The sequence below is a fragment of the Stegostoma tigrinum genome, chromosome 7 (genome assembly GCF_030684315.1).
Source record: "Stegostoma tigrinum isolate sSteTig4 chromosome 7, sSteTig4.hap1, whole genome shotgun sequence".
NCBI classification, from domain to species: domain Eukaryota; kingdom Metazoa; phylum Chordata; class Chondrichthyes; order Orectolobiformes; family Stegostomatidae; genus Stegostoma; species Stegostoma tigrinum.
Window position 1 is genome coordinate 55,041,824 of NC_081360.1, and position 17,766 is coordinate 55,059,589.

General features: G+C 39.3%; 1 protein-coding gene across 3 annotated transcripts in view; it reads left to right on the forward strand.

Annotated features, from left to right (window-relative positions):
• The window catches only part of LOC125453835 (G protein-activated inward rectifier potassium channel 1), a 264,116-nt gene that overhangs the window by 99,713 nt on the left and 146,637 nt on the right, over positions 1 to 17,766 (forward strand). Inside the window, exon 3 of one of the 3 annotated variants that reach the window (XM_048533841.2) lies at positions 10,044 to 11,039. The exons of the other annotated variants lie outside the window; for them this stretch is intronic. Coding sequence (XP_048389798.1) covers positions 10,044 to 10,123 — 80 coding nt within the window. The 3' untranslated portion in view covers positions 10,124 to 11,039. Of the gene's footprint in view, positions 1 to 10,043; positions 11,040 to 17,766 lie in introns of those variants that run through there. 3 annotated transcript variants of the gene reach the window in all.

The following is a 17,766-nucleotide window of genomic DNA, read 5'->3' on the forward strand; positions in this document are numbered from 1 at the left end:
TTCTGTATCAGTTATCGGTGCATTAGCTCCATTTAGTTCCCTGTGCTTCATAATGCCTTGACCGATCAAAATTTAGTTTAAACATCTTTGGTAATGCTGTTATTCAGATTAGAATTAAAATAATTTATTCAGCTGCAGAATTATAAATGAATAAGAGCAACTGAAGTAGGATTCAGTAATAATAAGAATTTCACAACAATAATGCCATTTTATGAGATGATTTAGGCTTATTGACATAATACCTTGCCAAATGCAGTTGACTGAGACCGTCATAGGGCATTGTTTTAAAAAGGGCTTTATCAGTGGATGGAAAATAATTATTATAAACTAAAAATAGATTTCTTAAAATATCAATGTTAGTGAATGCCATGAAAGCTGGATGCTCTGGTTGACTTCATAGCGTGACAGTTGGATTGATACAAGAATTATGCACTTACTGTTTCAGGCAGGCATTCTGATATATAAAACTAGCAGCTCACAGGCACAAGGTCACTATTTGATCATCGGTTGGTGCGATAGATATTGTTGGCAATGGAAGTTCTATTTTGATTCCCTGTGCATTATATTGTAAAATAATCTGTAGAGTTACAATGTACAACTTTTCAGAATATCACAGGTTGTGTGGCAGTAAATTGGAAGCTAAATCATAACAAAGTGTGGGGCTGGATGAACACAGCAGGCCAAGCAGCATCTTAGGAGCACAAAAGCTGACCCTTCATCAGAAAAGGGAGTTGGGGAGAGGATTCTGAAATAAATAGGGAGAGAGTGGGAGGCAGACTAAAGATGGATAGAGGAGAAGATAAGCGGAGAGGAGAATATGGGTGGGGAGGTAGGGAGGGGATAGGTTAGTCCGGGGAGGACGGACAGGTCAAGGGGGCGGGATGAAGTTAGTAGGTAGGAAATGGAGGTGCAACTTGAGGTGGGAGGAGGGGATAAGTGAGAGGAAGAACAGGTTAGGCAGGCTGAGACCAGCTGGGCTGGTTTTGGGATGCTGTGTGGGGAGGGGAGATTTTGAAGCTGGTGAAATCCACATTGATACCATTGGGCTGCAGGGTTCCCAAGCGACCCAATGGTCTCAATGTGGATTTCATCAGCTTCAAAATCTCCCCACCCCCCACTGCATCCCAATACCAGCCCAGCTCGTCCCAGCCTGCCTAACCTGTTCTTCCTCTCACTTATCCCCTCCTCCCACCTCAAATTGCACCTCCATTTCCTACCTACTAATGTCATCCTGCCCCCTTGACCTGTCCGTCCTCCCCGGACTGACCTATCCCCTCCCTACCTCCCCACCCATACTCTCCTCTCCGCCTATCGTCTCCTCTATCTATCTTCAGTCCGCCTCCCCCTCTCTCCCTATTTATTTCAGAATCCTCTCCCCATCCCCCTTTTCTGATGAAGGGTCTAGGCCTGAAATGTCAGCCTTTGTGCTCCTAAGATGCTACTTGGCCTGCTGTTCATCCAGCCACAGACTTTGTTTTCTTGGAGTCTCCAGCATCTGCAGTTCCCATTATCTCTGGAAGCTAAATCATAACTTATTCGTCCCAAAATATTGGGATGAGGATGGCACAAGCCCATAATTTTCTCATTGTCGAGGCTATTTTTTTCACGTGGACAAATGTTTGTGAGATTGTATTCCAGAGTAAATTTCAGAATGTGCAGAAATATCATCCCACTGTTCAATGACAATCAAAATGCAGGTGATAACATTAGTGTGTCAGCATCTCAGATTAATGCCCATATTCATCCAATGTTCATTTAGGTCAGACTAACTAAAGGAGGTGTGACCTGTTCAGGTGGCAATTCTGATAATGAAAAATTTAAAATGGAAATAATCTAAAGATGACCTTGAAGATTTCAAGTGATGGTTTTGTGATTATTTTGATTGGCACCTTTTTCCATTGTGGGATTTCCCTTAGAAAGTAAGGTAGTTGCTATATCTGGAAACAAGTAGTCTTCATAAGAAGGGTCACTGGATGTGAGATGTTAACTCTGATTTCTGTTCACAGCTGCTGCTAGACTTGCGGAGCTTTTCCAGCAACTTCTGTTTTTGTTTCTGATTTCTGTTGTTTCTAAAGGTACAAGGTACTTATTTCTGTCAGTTCACATGAGTCTGTTCCATATTAGTAGAAGATAGTCAGCCTCTTTTTCTCCTTTGCTGTGGTAATTCATTTCCAAATTTTTGATCAAAGATGTGGCACTGGTGTATTCACCATACTGATTCTTGCAGAATTATGCAACATATGTATGGATTGCTTTAAAATTATTTCTATTTTCCTCTGTGTAAGGATGTCACATACAATTTGCATACTCTAGGACTGAACAAGCATATGTTTGGTAAGCTATTACTGTGATATTTTTCCTTTAAGACCAAATATCTCTCCTCAGAAATTCACCACTCTTAAATTCTGATTTCTGTTCATTTATGTGTCCATGAGAATATTTTCTTATTTTAATTCATGGGATCAGGGTGTCACTAGCTGGCCCTGCATTTTTGACAATCCCAAGTTACCCTTGGGAAGGTGGTGGTGAGTTGTCTTCTTAAACTGCTATTGTCTATTTGCTGTAGATAAACCCACAATGCTGTTAGGATGGAGGTCCCAGGATTTTGACCAAGCAACACAGATATTTCCAAGTAAAGATGGTGTGTGTGCTTGGAGGGGAAATTGCAGCTGGTGGTATTCCCATATATCTGCTGCCCTTAATCTTCTAGATGGTACTGGTCATGAACTTAGAAGGCGCTGTCTAAGGAGCCTTGAGGAATTTCTGTAGTGCATCTTGTAGATGGTGCAGACTGCTGCTACAGTATCCTAGTGGTGGAGGGACTGAATGTTTGTGAATGCAGCGACAGTCAAGTGCTTTGCTTTGCCTTGGGTAGTGTCAAGCTTTTTGAGTGTTTTTGGAGCTGCATTCATCCAGCAAACCGTGGTGTATTTCATAATACTCCTGGCCTAGGCCTGGTAGACATGTACAGGCCACTGTACACTGCTTTTTAGAAAATAAAATTTGTTCTCACTTAGGAACAGAAGTTAAGCCATTCACCCCTACCAATGGGCTTTGCCATTCAGTTAGATCATGGTTGCCATTCTCCAACTCTATTTGCCTGTTTTTATTCCATATCACTTTTCATGTGTAATTTTATTTGTGCTATTTAAATATCTGACAGTGCAGCACTCCTTTGATACTGCTCTGAAGTTTCAGCCTGGTTATGTATTCAAAAATTGGATTGGGCTTCAAACCCATGATATGATTCAGATCAAAGTAATACCACAAAGGCACAGCTGACTTATTCCTCAAGGAAGAACTGCCAATACCTGCTTAAATGAATAAGACTAAGAGTTGAGGTTTCTGAAAGTCCAACCTGTGAAAAAAAATAAAAAGATGCTATGGCAATTGCTTTTTGAAAGATGAGATACTGAGTGTTCCAGCATACCTTTGGAAATAAATAGAGAACAACTTTTTTAAAAATTACCTATCGAAGATTAACTTCTTTCTTCAATCTCTTTTGCTGTTTGCTGCTGGTTACCAAATCAAAACATAAACCTTCACAGTCGTACAAAGGTCAGTTTGGTATGAAAGAGAGGTTACACTTATCAGGAAAGATTGAGCTGATCATTGCTGCATAGGAGGATGTCATTTGGCCTGTCATGTCTGCGCCGACTCTTTGATGGAATAATTCACCGAATGTCTCTTCCCCCTTGTACCCTTGCACATTCTTCATTTTCAGATAATATTCCAATTTCCTCTTGAATTCCTTGACTGAACCTACTTCTACTACGTTCAGAGGCTGTGCATTCTGAATATTAACTGCTTGTTGTATGAAAAAAAAATCCTTTTTCTTGTGTCACCTTTCCTTCTTTGGCTCATTGCTTTGAATGTATGTCTTCTGATCCTCGACTCTTCTTCCACCAAAGGAGTATTTTTTTCCTTACGTACTTGATTGACACACTTTCTGATTCTGAATAGCACTATCAAACCTCCTTTCAAACTGCTCTTTCTCAATTGTTCAAGACTACCTACATAATTGAATTTCTTAATTTGTGGAAACATTTTTTGATATTTTTTCTGCATCCTTTCTGATGTTTTCACAACTTTCTCAAGTGTGGTGCCTAGACCCGGATGTAGTATTCTAATTGAGACTGAACCACTTTTTACAGGTTTAACATAATTTCCTTGTTTTGGCCCTCTATGTGCCTTTTTCCTAAAGTGCAGATGCTTTAGGCTTCACTAAACATGTTGTTATCCTGTCCTGCCGTCTTCAGAGATATATGTGCACATATGCTGATATCTCTAATTGATTTTCTTCCTATTAAAATAAATTATTTCACAAATTTGTTGTATCAAATTTTGGCTTCCATTTGATGACCCATTTCACCTACTTTTAAGTTCTACTGTCTGCTCTCTACAGTTCACAATATTACCAAATTCTGTTTTATCTACAGATTTTGAAACTGCACCCTGTACACCGTGGTCTACATCAATATATATCAGTAAGAGCAAGGGCCCTGATACCAATACTTTTAAAACTCTACTATAAAGTTTACCCAGTCTGTAAAACAGTTGTTAACTTCAATCATGCTTTTCCTGACAAAAGACGCTCCAATTTTGTATTCATGTTACTGCTATAATTTTTAGCCCATGAGCTGTATCTTTGGCCAGAAGCCTGTATGTGACACGTTATTGAATAATTTCCTTTTAAAACTTCATCCACACTGCAAAAAAAGCATCACATTCTTCAGCCCTCTTTGCTACCTCATTAAACTTAAAGCTAATTGTTTAAACAAAATTTTCTGTTAGCAAATCCGTACTGACTTCCCTTAAATAGCATGCTTTCCTCCTATTAATTTTGTCCTGAATTATTGTTCTGCTCATCAGAGTACTTGAGATGTGAGAGAATAGTGAATCATGAATGTCAGTTATGAGTTCTGATTGACAGAAAATCTTTGGTAAGTGAATGATGGGACTAAGATAAAGTGAGCAGTTTCTGAGACTGGTGGTGCATTTGGTAGAATAAACGTGTCACTGATCCTGACCATTCTTGTGGTATTTTTGAACTTTATACAAGATTGCATCCAGGCGCTCAGTGTTTGACACCTGGAATTGATCTTCATAGCTCCACTTACATTTTGCACATTTGTCATAAACGTCTTTTAGCCCTTCATATAAACACATGTCTGCTCTGTTCCACCTCCTCCACCAGGGCCTTCAATACAGTGCCTAAAATCTTCAGGAGTCTGCCTGTTGCCAATTGTGGAATCTTCTCCATGATTTCCAATTCACATTCGCATCCTGACTGTGTAGTAGCATGTGGCCAAAATGGACCTCTTTTCTTAAAAGAAGCAAGCTGCTGATGCTCCCTGAAGGCCAAACAATTGCGCAGATCACTTTAGCTGGATGCTTAAATAATTGAATTGAGCAAGCAGTGCATGTTGGTAAGCTGTCCACATCATTGTCAATGAATATAGGTTAATCACACGTCACAGACCCCAAACCTGTTTTTGGAATTAGCTGCCATAATTTGTTTATGATCTTATTGCCTTTATGGAAAAATTTTGAATGAAAAATGACTACCACAATGACTTATAATTGTGACCGTTCTTGACTCGCTGTGAGATGCATTGAAGCTATGAAATGCTCCATAAAATTACAACTGTTTCGTTCTCATATTCCACATTCAGTAGCAAATATGAGTGCTTTCAGGATAATGAAAATTGACTGTTTCACAGAGCCCATGGCTCTTCATTAACACAATAGATACCCAATGTTCTTTGGAAATATGACATGACACCCATGTTTTTTGACCCAGAAAGCAGGAAGATGGTATTTTTTCCTTTTTCTGTTGCAGTCACCAGACCTTGCTGCCACAATTCATGATTTTAATAATGGGTGTCAGGTGAAAGGAACCTGGGATATGATACTTCAAAATGCTATATAGTATTACAGATGTGAGAAAATTGATGTGAGTACTGCTCAGTTACTTTGCTTATGGGATGAGAAACATGGTTGAGAAACATGACATATGTAAAATGTGCTTAGAAACCTTTATTGGGTTTATGAATGCTCCAAGCACAGCATAACCACCTCCTTCACAGGTTGCATAAGGTAGCATATTTTTTGAAACTCCCAGTTGTAGTATTCTTTCTTTCTCTAATTTGCAAACTTAGCATCCTGCAAAAGTCATCTCAATTCCCCTTCCAAGACCCTACACATTCCTGCTGCAGGCAGCCTATTAAATGAATAAGTTCCACCCTTCGTCCACCTGCTTCTGTTGCTGTGAATGTATGTAGGCAGCTGTTGGAATGCATCTCACCTTTTATACCAGCATTATTAAAATTAGTTGCCTGTGGCATTTGTTGGCATCGGCTGGCATCGGCCTCCCCCAAGTTTTGCAGAGATTAAGCGCTTCCTTCTAAATCCAATGTAGTGTACCAGGAGCTAGATACTTCCAGGCTGGTGGAATGTTGGGTTGAATGTTATATCCAATGTTAGTTTGGGGACTAATTACATTATGCAGTAGAGTATCTCAAGTTTCAGCCTTTTGTTTATTTTTCATTTGTAATTCATGGCCATGTTCCCAAAGCAAATTGTTTTGCTGTGAGTGCTGAAACAGTAGGCAGAACCTTGTTGAAGCATTGGTGTCTTGTCTGCAAACTGGACATGGTGAGAGAATTGTGCTGCATGTTCCAGTGAAGACCCAAAAACCACATGACAATAAAGCAGTGACATGGCCACAGTAAACCTTTGCCTGGAGTCCATACCTTTACCTGGGTGCAGATGTCCTACCAGCCAGTTGATGATTTGTGGCTCTTTCAATTAGCAGCCTCATGGAGGAGGTCATGTCTGCTGATGGGAGAGCTCCCCAGTGTCCCAGGATCTTGCAGTTAAGTGATTTGTGGAAGGTGGTGGTGCCATGCAGTCTGCATGGTAACAGGTGTCAGGAACACTGCATTGTGACAGGCTGGTCTACAGCTACAGTGAGCTGAGCCTTTAGGTGTTTAGTTGATCATCTCACCCAAATCTTGATTCTGATGGAGGCAAGAGGGCAGTAAGACCAGTCTGTACCTAATTAAGTGACCATTTTGCCTCCAAACACACCAAGTTTCAGTTTTGTATGCAATTTTTAAAAGATTTCCTGAGTTCGTGAGTATATGGTCTCGAGTGACATTGTACGATGCTGTGGTTGTTTTCTCTTGAAATAAAAATGTAAATTTGTTAAAAGAAAGGGATGTATACACACACATCTACATATATATAATAAAGAAAAATAAATGTTTGATCCTTGGACAATATCCAAGATATTGTCTACTAATACTTTCATAAAATATGCCTGTGACGTTCCACTGAGGTGTTGAATTTGATGGATGTGGGGATCTTGGCAACTACTTGATTGAACTAGGTAATATAGACTTTGCTCAGTATTGTTCTGCTCTCCATTTAATCTGCTGGGATGCATGACAGTAAAAAATATATAAAACAGAAGGGCCAGAAACCTGTTATTCATGTTACAATAGGTGGTTTTGTTCCTTTTCTTGACTGCATCAAATTCTGCTGTAGTTTAAAAAATGTTTCTACTGTCATTTCTAAAATTTGAATACTTTGCTCAATTTATCTTTAGTGACTGTGCTGTTTATAAAATGTTTAAATGCCAGCAAAATACTGTGTACTGAGTATTTCTAATAAAATGTTTCTTATTAATGGAACAAATTACAAGGGAATATTCTGCTAGTTCTGTTGGAATGATATTTTTTAGGTTTTCCAAACCGTCTACTGTTGTATTATGACATAGATCTCAGACCAGACATGCCTGTACCTTCAAAACAGTTATAATTCAGGGTATTTTCTGGCATAAAGATATCTGCCTCACCTTCAGTCGCTCTGTGTGATTGCATTTGTGTGCTCAGTCAGCTGTGTGTGGTTAATGCACATTGACCTTAACTATATGTGTAAATCTATTACATTGTATCCTCGTAAATAGTTACTGTTGTACATAACATTCAGATAACAGACTCAAGGAAAACATGATTGTGTCGTGTTTTGTGGATTAACATATATGGTAAACCAAAACAGCATCATGCTGGCAGTGCATGGATACTAGAAGATGGTGACAGCAAACATACACAAAGTTAGAGGCACCTAGTCGGCACTAAAACCTACTTGTAAAAGTCAGTTAGTAGCATTAAGTGGGTGCTTAAGGTTGAAAAGGTGATAATACCATTGCAGTTACGAGAATTTTTTTTCTAACAGTTATCCATCAATCTATCTCAGTTCCTAACCAAAGTTAACAAGTACAATCAAAACTAAAGGCTGTAAGTGTGTACTGATGTCATTAATACTTAATCTCTTTTTGCCTTCTTAAAGAAACGGTTGCCGCAGAACCAATTATACAAAAAGTGAGTTTTAAATGGCTCTGAACAGATAGGTCCAAAGTGGTCCTTCAAGAAAATATAGTGAAACACACTAAAAGAAAACTAGGTTTCATCATAAAAAGGTTCAGCTGTGTCCATCTGGCAATCAGTTCTGTCATTTTCTTTCCTTAAATTGGTGAGAAACTCATGATGTTAAAACATTTTGGGACAAGCGCCATGTACAGTCAAATGTTACTTCAAGCCTACAACTCTAAAGGAACAGTAATATGCAATTACAGAAAAAGAACAGAGATGCCAACAAAACACAACACGGAAAAGTGTAAAACTGCAAAAGAGATTATTACATTTGTCATTTCCAAAATACAAAAGGCAAGAAAAGAAAGATGAAAAGCACACATCTAAATATAGGTTGGCGCACCTTTGACATTCTATCAGAACTCCAGTTATTCAAAGAAATGAGTAATCCTTATGAATCAGCAAAAAACTGACGTAGAACAATAAACAGTCAAGTACCTTGATTCGAGCACCGAAGGGAAAGAAGAATAAAACTCTTCATTATTTCTAACAATGACCATAAAGATCTTGAGTTTTTTTTCCAGATTTTAGAAGATCAATGTAATTTACAGATCAATTTCAGATTACACCACCTTAAGATCATATTATACCAGTAACAGCCAGATGAAAGAATCAACCAGTTCATAGGCAGATTTCAATGCAAAGGTACAAAGTGTGATTTCTACAAAGCTAACTTAGCTGTAAGTTGAATGGCCATTGCCTTGAAATCCATCAAATCTTTCAGAAATTTCTTGACAAACCTAAGGAATATTCCATTGACATGTTACTAGAAGAGGAATGCATGTTTGAAGCAATTGCGGAAGGCCCACAGCATCTGCAAATGATGACTCCAGTACAATTGTATCCATCAGTAGGTTCAACAAAAGAAGGAAATCCTGAGATGCAGCTTAATACACCCACAAAAATAATGTCTAGCATTTTGTGACACTTGAAAGAGATCTTTCTTAAGAGTGTATTAGACTAAAATGTGCAGGAAATGCGGTTGTCCAGAGAAACCCAAACAGCAACACAACATTCCAGAGAAGCATGTGAAGAAGAGGTAACCAAGGAACAATGCGAAAGAAGCTTCTAAAGTTTAATCCCTGGTTCACAAGAATGTTAACAAAGCCCCCAAGAGGTAACAGCAATGTTAGAGGTTGAAGGTCATAGTCAGACAGAACTTGTGGTACACTTGACACGTCAGATAGACACCATCAGAAAACCTGAAACTTTTGTCTCCATCCAAATTATATACTCCAAAATGACTAGATGCATATACAAATAGCAAGATTAAAACTGTTGCAAGTGTGAATATCATGCCTTTATGCATCTTCCATAAGCTGTGCTCAGGGAACTGTCATAATGTAGTGCACTCCATAGAAGTTGTCTAACTACTTACAACAGATCTGAAATCTCACAAATTGACATTATCTATCTTAAAAGCCAATAGATCTCCTCAAGGTAGATACTTGAAACCTTATACATTGTTCTAACATATGGACATCCTATTAGTGGTCTCCTAATAATCTATGATTATATTATTAGGATCCACAGATGGACAAATCTATCAGTTGTAACACCAAAGATTCCAGATTGCAATAACAATTTCACTCATTGTTTTCACAGCCAAGCAGAGAAGATTCAACAAGCTGCATCTGATTCTGGTCCAACTGCAACAGCTCAAGATAATCTTCATTAGTGAATGACCTGAACACACTCAACAGGTCCCCAAGCTAGTACATTCTATTCAGAGATGAACTACAATCTCCAAGATTATAATCTTCAAGGGAAATCTTGTCACAATTCCTCAAGTTCAATGTCAGTTTCTATGTTATACCGCATGCATATAGGTTATACATTTCGTGTGAATCCCTATTGGCCCTCTATAAGTAAAGACATCAAACTGTGTAGCCTATTGATCAAACGGTGACTGCTGTGAGCAAATGGGGGTATCCGTCATGTCGAGCTGTATGCTGTAAGCAGCATGACTTTATTGCTGCTGTGCCATTATTTTGCCAATGAGGGGCAATGCCAAATTACCACTGACTATCTGGAAGCACAAGATCAAATGACTTCTTTCTATGCCAGCAACTCATCCCTAATCAAACATCCTTTCGTACGTTTCAAGAATATTTACGTGTTACATTTCACATTCACAGAACTGTTAGATTTAAACTTTGAATTCACTTGGTTCTGATCCCATTCTGGCCGCACATTATTCAATCCCTCGTGTGCTATCAGAATGGTTACCTCATTTCAGACATTATATTTCTAATGCTTTTAGTTTCCTACACCATTCCCAACATATACCATTATAATAACCTTTGCATTTTAAACAGTATTTTATGAACTGAAGACTTGCCTGGCTTCTTGTTACTTTGATGTCTGGACCTGCTGCCACAGCACACATATCATTTTTTTTAAAAAATCTCTGCACCACATCAGATTGCAAAACTTTTATTGTTAAATACAACGAGGTTCATGTAGTCCATTACTCCTGTTTTTTTAATTCTGTGTTCAACCAACTGTTCAGATTCACCAGCAATTCTTTTACACGTTCATGGTGTTTTAACAATAGTTGATTGAGACCTCTAATACTTGCAATATGTCATTTTAATTCTAGATCTGGCTTTAAGGAATTGCTTTCTACAATTTAGACTTCAGACATTTAGACTTTTCAAGTCTTTATTCAAATGTTAACTTCCTATGTCTGATGCTGAAGTGTTTTCATTAACAAATTCATCTTGTGTGCATGAAAATTAGTTCTCCATATTGATAATTTCTTCTTCAATTTCTCATTACTGACAACAAGCTCTTCATTCTTGACCCCAGTATTTTTGGGGAGTTTGGCAAAATTAACATAATCAAGCAACTGCTGCAACATGGCCAGTGCTATTATGAACAAATCATTATCCAATATGAACTCTATCCCCTCAATTACCATAGAACAATTACCATAGTAGCGCACTGTTTAACTTTGTACAGGGTACGGATACTTAAATCCCATGAATGTATCTATTGGAGATAATGGGAACTGCAGATGCTGGAGAATTCCAAGATAATAAAATGTGAGGCTGGATGAACACAGCAGGCCAAGCAGCATCTCAGGAGCACAAAAGCTGACGTTTCGGGCCTAGACCCTTCATCAGAGAGGGGGATGGGGGGAGGGAACTGGAATAAATAGGGAGAGAGGGGGAGGCGGACCGAAGATGGAGAGTAAAGAAGATAGGTGGAGAGAGTGTAGGTGGGGAGGTAGGGAGGGGATAGGTCAGTCCAGGGAAGACGGACAGGTCAAGGAGGTGGGATGGGGTTAGTAGGTAGCTGGGGGTGCGGCTTGGGGTGGGAGGAAGGGATGGGTGAGAGGAAGAACCGGTTAGGGAGGCAGAGACAGGTTGGACTGGTTGTGTGGTGCAGTGGGGGGAGGGGACGAACTGGGCTGGTTTAGGGATGCAGTAGGGGAAGGGGAGATTTTGAAACTGGTGAAGTCCACATTGATACCATATGGCTGCAGGGTTCCCAGGCGGAATATGAGTTGCTGTTCCTGCAACCTTCGGGTGGCATCATTGTGGCAGTGCAGGAGGCCCATGATGGACATGTCATCTAGAGAATGGGAGGGGGAGTGGAAGTGGTTTGCAACTGGGAGGTGCAGTTGTTTGTTGCGAACTGAGCGGAGGTGTTCTGCAAAGCGGTCCCCAAGCCTCCGCTTGGTTTCCCCAATGTAGAGGAAGCCGCACCGGGTACAGTGGATGCAGTATACCACATTGGCAGATGTGCAGGTGAACCTCTGCTTAATGTGGAATGTCATCTTGGGGCCTGGGATGGGGGTGAGGGAGGAGGTGTGGGGACAAGTGTAGCATTTCCTGCGGTTGCAGGGGAAGGTGCCGGGTGTGGTGGGGTTGGAGGGCAGTGTGGAGCGAACAAGGGAGTCACGGAGAGAGTGGTCTCTCCGGAAAGCTGACCACTCTCTCCGTGACTCCCTTGTTCGCTCCACACTGCCCCCCAACCCCACCACACCCGGCACCTTCCCCTGCAACCGCAGGAAATGCTACACTTGTCCCCACACCTCCTCCCTCACCCCCATCCCAGGCCCCAAGATGACATTCCACATTAAGCAGAGGTTCACCTGCACATCTGCCAATGTGGTATACTGCATCCACTGTACCCGGTGCGGCTTCCTCTACATTGGGGAAACCAAGCGGAGGCTTGGGGACTGCTTTGCAGAACACCTCCGCTCAGTTCGCAACAAACAACTGCACCTCCCAGTCGCAAACCATTTCCACTCCCCCTCCCATTCTCTAGATGACATGTCCATCATGGGCCTCCTGCACTGCCACAATGATGCCACCCGAAGGTTGCAGGAACAGCAACTCATATTCCGCCTGGGAACCCTGCAGCCATATGTATCAATGTGGACTTCACCAGTTTCAAAATCTCCCCTTCCCCTACTGCATCCCTAAACCAGCCCAGTTCGTCCCCTCCCCCCACTGCACCACACAACCAGTCCAACCTGTCTCTGCCTCCCTAACCGGTTCTTCCTCTCACCCATCCCTTCCTCCCACCCCAAGCCGCACCCCCAGCTACCTACTAACCCCATCCCACCTCCTTGACCTGTCCGTCTTCCCTGGACTGACCTATCCCCTCCCTACCTCCCCACCTACACTCTCTCCACCTATCTTCTTTACTCTCCATCTTCGGTCCGCCTCCCCCTCTCTCCCTATTTATTCCAGTTCCCTCTCCCCATCTCCCTCTCTGATGAAAGGTCTAGGCCCGAAACGTCAGCTTTTGTGCTCCTGAGATGCTGCTTGGCCTGCTGTGTTCATCCAGCCTCACATTTTATTATCAATGTATCGATTGGTATGTTTTCAGTGGTTAAGCATCTAGAACACAAATTATATCTTTTGCCTTCAGTGATTGAAATGCCATGGTGTTTCTCAAAATATGATTTTGTTTGATTGTCTTTTTGTTGCTATTCAAAGAAAAAAATTCCTTGAAAGCCATGAATACATACCCCATTTTCATATGTTCTGTGGGAACGCATTTCATTGGTAATATTGCCTGTTTTATCTTGAATTTATTTTCTGGTACATCCTTATCGGAAGCTTCCTTAAGTGATTCTGTTACTTCCACTGGCTTATTGTCCCATTTCTAATCATTTGCTTTTACATTTTCCATCCTATGACAATGAAACATTACTGATTTCTTTACATCACTTTAATTTTCTGTATAACATTTTTATTGATGAGGGCTGCTTCTACTTTCTCTGCTATATTCCTCCAGCTTTTTTATGGATTTCTGTGACAACTTGTCAACATTTAGGTTTCTGTAAGAAAAAATAACATGTATCCGTTTGACTTATCGTCTCTTTGACTTTAGATAGCTGATGCTTATCCAAGTAGAACTTAGTGTTATCAGGATGTTTTCCCTGAATTGTCCCATAACAATAATCAATGCTCCCTGTCATCTTTCTTTCTGCGATTCTTTTGGAAATATAAATCAAGCATTGGCTCACCAATTATGCATGCAGTTACATGCAGCTTAGAGGGAATATTGATCAAGATTCAATAACAGAAGTTTCTGGAAAAGCTCAGCAGGCCTGCAGCATCTGTGAAGAAAAAATCAGAGTTAATGTTCCGGGTCTGGTGACCTTTCCTTAGAACCTTTCTGAAGGGTTCTGAGAAAGCGTGCCCAGACCCAAAACTTTAACACTGATTTTTCCTTCACAGATGCTGCCAGACCTGCTGAACTGTTTCAGCAACTTCTGTTTTTGTTCCTGATTTACTACATCCACAGTTCTTTTGATTTTTATTGATCAAGATTCCCCACACATTATCAAATAAACATTTAGGTTATAAACTTTATGTTATAATAAACTTTATGTTCAAAAAAATGAAACCATTGATCCCATCAAATTATCTTTCCTTAATAAATCGGTGATGGATTGCTTCTTGATTGTGCTGTACTCTAATTTATAACTCAGAAACAAGCTGAGAAGCATTTTAAAAAAAGCTATTTTGTAATCTTAAGACAGCTCTTGTGAAAGATTCAAACAAACATCTACACTCATACTCATCAGGACTCTTACTAGCATGCGAACGCATGAGTCTGTTGGCTACTTCAATTTTGTAGCAATTTTACTCAAATTATATAAAATATCCAGTGCCCCCACTTCTGTAAGCTTAGGAGCTAAATGATTATTCTTAATTAAATCATACTTCTGAATGGGAATTACCTGTGATTGTAAAACTTTAGAGGTTCTTTCAACGCATTATTAAAGCATCTATTTATTCACTTCATCCCATTTAAATGCATTCTCTCATTGAAACTGCCTTTATCTTTCATTATCTATTTCTTCCCTCTCTGGAGTTCAAGTTCAAATTTTAGTTTTTTTTCAACTTCTTTTCTGTTTTCTTCTTTTAAATTTCTTTTCCAAGTTCAAGTTTTTGCTTTTCACTAACTCTTTCTGTCTCAAGCTTCGTCATCTCTCTTTTCATCCCTATTTCAAACATTCAGATTGAGGTAGCTCAGTGATTTAGGAGGTCAAAGAATGGCTTCAATAAAGATGGCTGATATTTAGAATATTTTTGCCCCCTCCTGGCTACATAGTTGTACAAGTTAGGGAAAATTCTTTGGCTGTTTTCAAAGTAATTGCAAACAATCTGGTTGGACCACCAATTAGGCTACTCAATGCTGTTAGAAATATATAGAACATGCATTGCCCATTTTTTATCTCAGTAGCTCAGTTAAGTTTCTATGATAGCTTACACCAGATTTAGAGTTCTAAAGAAGGTGATTTGGTGCAAGTGACTTTTCCTGTACTTTCTGCTCCATCTAAATCTCTTGTTACTCTCAATTCACCTATGACACCATCAGCATATCCTTTTGTTCCGTTTGCCTTCACGTACTTTTTGTTAAATCCATCTTCATTATTCCCCTTAACTATTTCTTGTGGCAGCAAGTTCCATGTTCCTAGAATATCTATTTACATATTTCAAGTGGCCTTACACTTGAAATAGATGAGGTATCTGGTTTCATATTTCAGCATGATACTGTTAAGAGATAAGTGACTCAATATTGACATTGTTTCATTTACAACAAGTGGCAATTATATCCAACCCAAAGCAAAAGCTAAAAATTAGCACTTTTTGTAGAACTGTGCTGGACACTTGTTTGTGTTGAAGCGTGGGAATGGCTAGCATGTCAAAATGCTTTGTCTGAAATGCTTTTGCTGCATTATGTAAGCCATAAATAAATTGAGGAACAGAATTTAAAAATATTTATTCAACAAATTGTTCTTAATGCTTTTTTATTGTAGACAAACACCTCACTCTAAAGATGAAGTGACAAGTTACCACAGCTAGGAAAATATTGCAGTTTCTGGAAAGCAGAAGTAAGAAACACAAAAAATTTGGGAACAGACAGCAGTCCAAACAGAATCTGTGAAAAGTTGAAAAGAGGGTTAATAGTTCAGGTTCACTCAGTATTTGTCAGACAGGTTTGCAGATTTATAACATTAACCTTTCTTTCTCCTCAAATATTCTGCCTGACATTCTGTGTTGTTTTGCATTTATTGGATATAAAAAGATTTGGGTATTTCTTAATTGTCAACATTTCATGGCATAGCTGGAAGCTAGAAAGCTCCAGATATGTAAGTATATATATTTTGTATACATATCCAAATAAGATTATGTCAATGTATATCCTGCATATGAATCCATTGTTGGTTGACAGCAGCTATTTGGACCCACTAGACAAATTCAATTTTAATAACATGAATCATGTTCGTTGAAAAATTTATCATTATTTCAGGCTTAGTTAAGAAAGAGCTGAAACAGATGAATTCACTGATATATTTGACAAGCAAGAGTTTGGGAGATGTTTCTCACTTTTCCAATGATGATAGTATTTATGAAACCTTTTGATTTTAATATGTTTAGTACTCTTAAGAAATCTGATTTTTTGAAGAGTTCAATAGCACAATTGAAAGCAAGATGAATCTCGATAGGCTTGGAATTGTTTTAGGCTGCTGAACTGAGATTCGTACTTTGTTTTGCAAAATGAGTTATGATCATATTGTAATGGAGCCATAGAATCCTGAGTTAATATTGGTAAAACAATGTCTCAAAGACCTGAGCAGTTAAGAAACAATGCACAACAGTCAGATGGCTGTTTGCCAGGTAACAAATAGCAGTCATTTGAAAAATTGGAAAAAAAAAACTACATTAGAACATTTAAAAAAATGAAATTGTATATTTTTCCATAGAATGTTGAAAGGTAGTGAACATCTGGAGAAACCAGGAACCAATGTTAAATGTGGTTGATTATCACTGCACCCCATTTTTATCTCTCTCACAAAGCAATGTACCACAGTTTATGGAAAAGAACATTTTAAGTGCACTGGAATGAAACCAAGTGACTAAACTTTACGATGAAAATGCTTCTCTCGATATGTTAAAATTTTGCTAAAACTATGGTAATAAAATCATTTGTTGCCAAAGTTACAATAAAGTTTTAGATTGAATTAGGCAGATATATTGCCAAAAGTTGATTTGTATTATAATAAAAAAAGAAAATGCTATATTCCAATGTGCACAAACCCAAGGATATACAAGGCGAATGTGATTGTTTCTAAGAAAATAGATGCATCAAGAGGTTCATAAGAACACTAATAGAATGTAATGTAATATAATGTCAGCGCTTGGCTGAAATTCAAAGAGCAAGTACTCTACAGAGAGAAGCCACAGGTTTCCTGGCAGAGATTATTGTATGTTGAATGAAATTAACAAGGCATTTTGGCAGTGGCCTGTCAGCTATAGAAGGTTGAAAGTGCATGATGTAGCTGAAATCTGTCGGATAATTGTGCAACAGTGAATTCTTAGAAAACTGGAGAAAAGCAGAACTAGATAATAGGATCAATACTGAGAAGAGAATTGATGTTTCATAATGTGCTTCTTTTGAAAAGCATTCTGTTAGCATTCAGATTCATAAAGAATGGAAGAGCACGGGGACAGCTGCTTCATAAAGAGCAAGAACAGCATCTTCTGAAACAGCGCAGAGAGCATATGCCAAGATAACAAAGTGTGGAGCTGGATGAACACAGCAGGCCAAGCAGCATCTCAGGATCACAAAAGCTGATATTTTGGGCCTAGACCCTTCATCAGAGAAAGACCCTTCATCATCAGATCCCCTCTCTGATGAAGGGTCTAGGCCCGAAACATCAGCTTTTGTGCTCCTGAGATGCTGCTTGGCTTGCTGTGTTCATCCAGCTCCACACTTGTTATCTTAGATTCTCCAGCATCTGCAGTTCCCATTATCACTGAGCATATGCCAAGTTGGTTCAAAAGGAATGGGA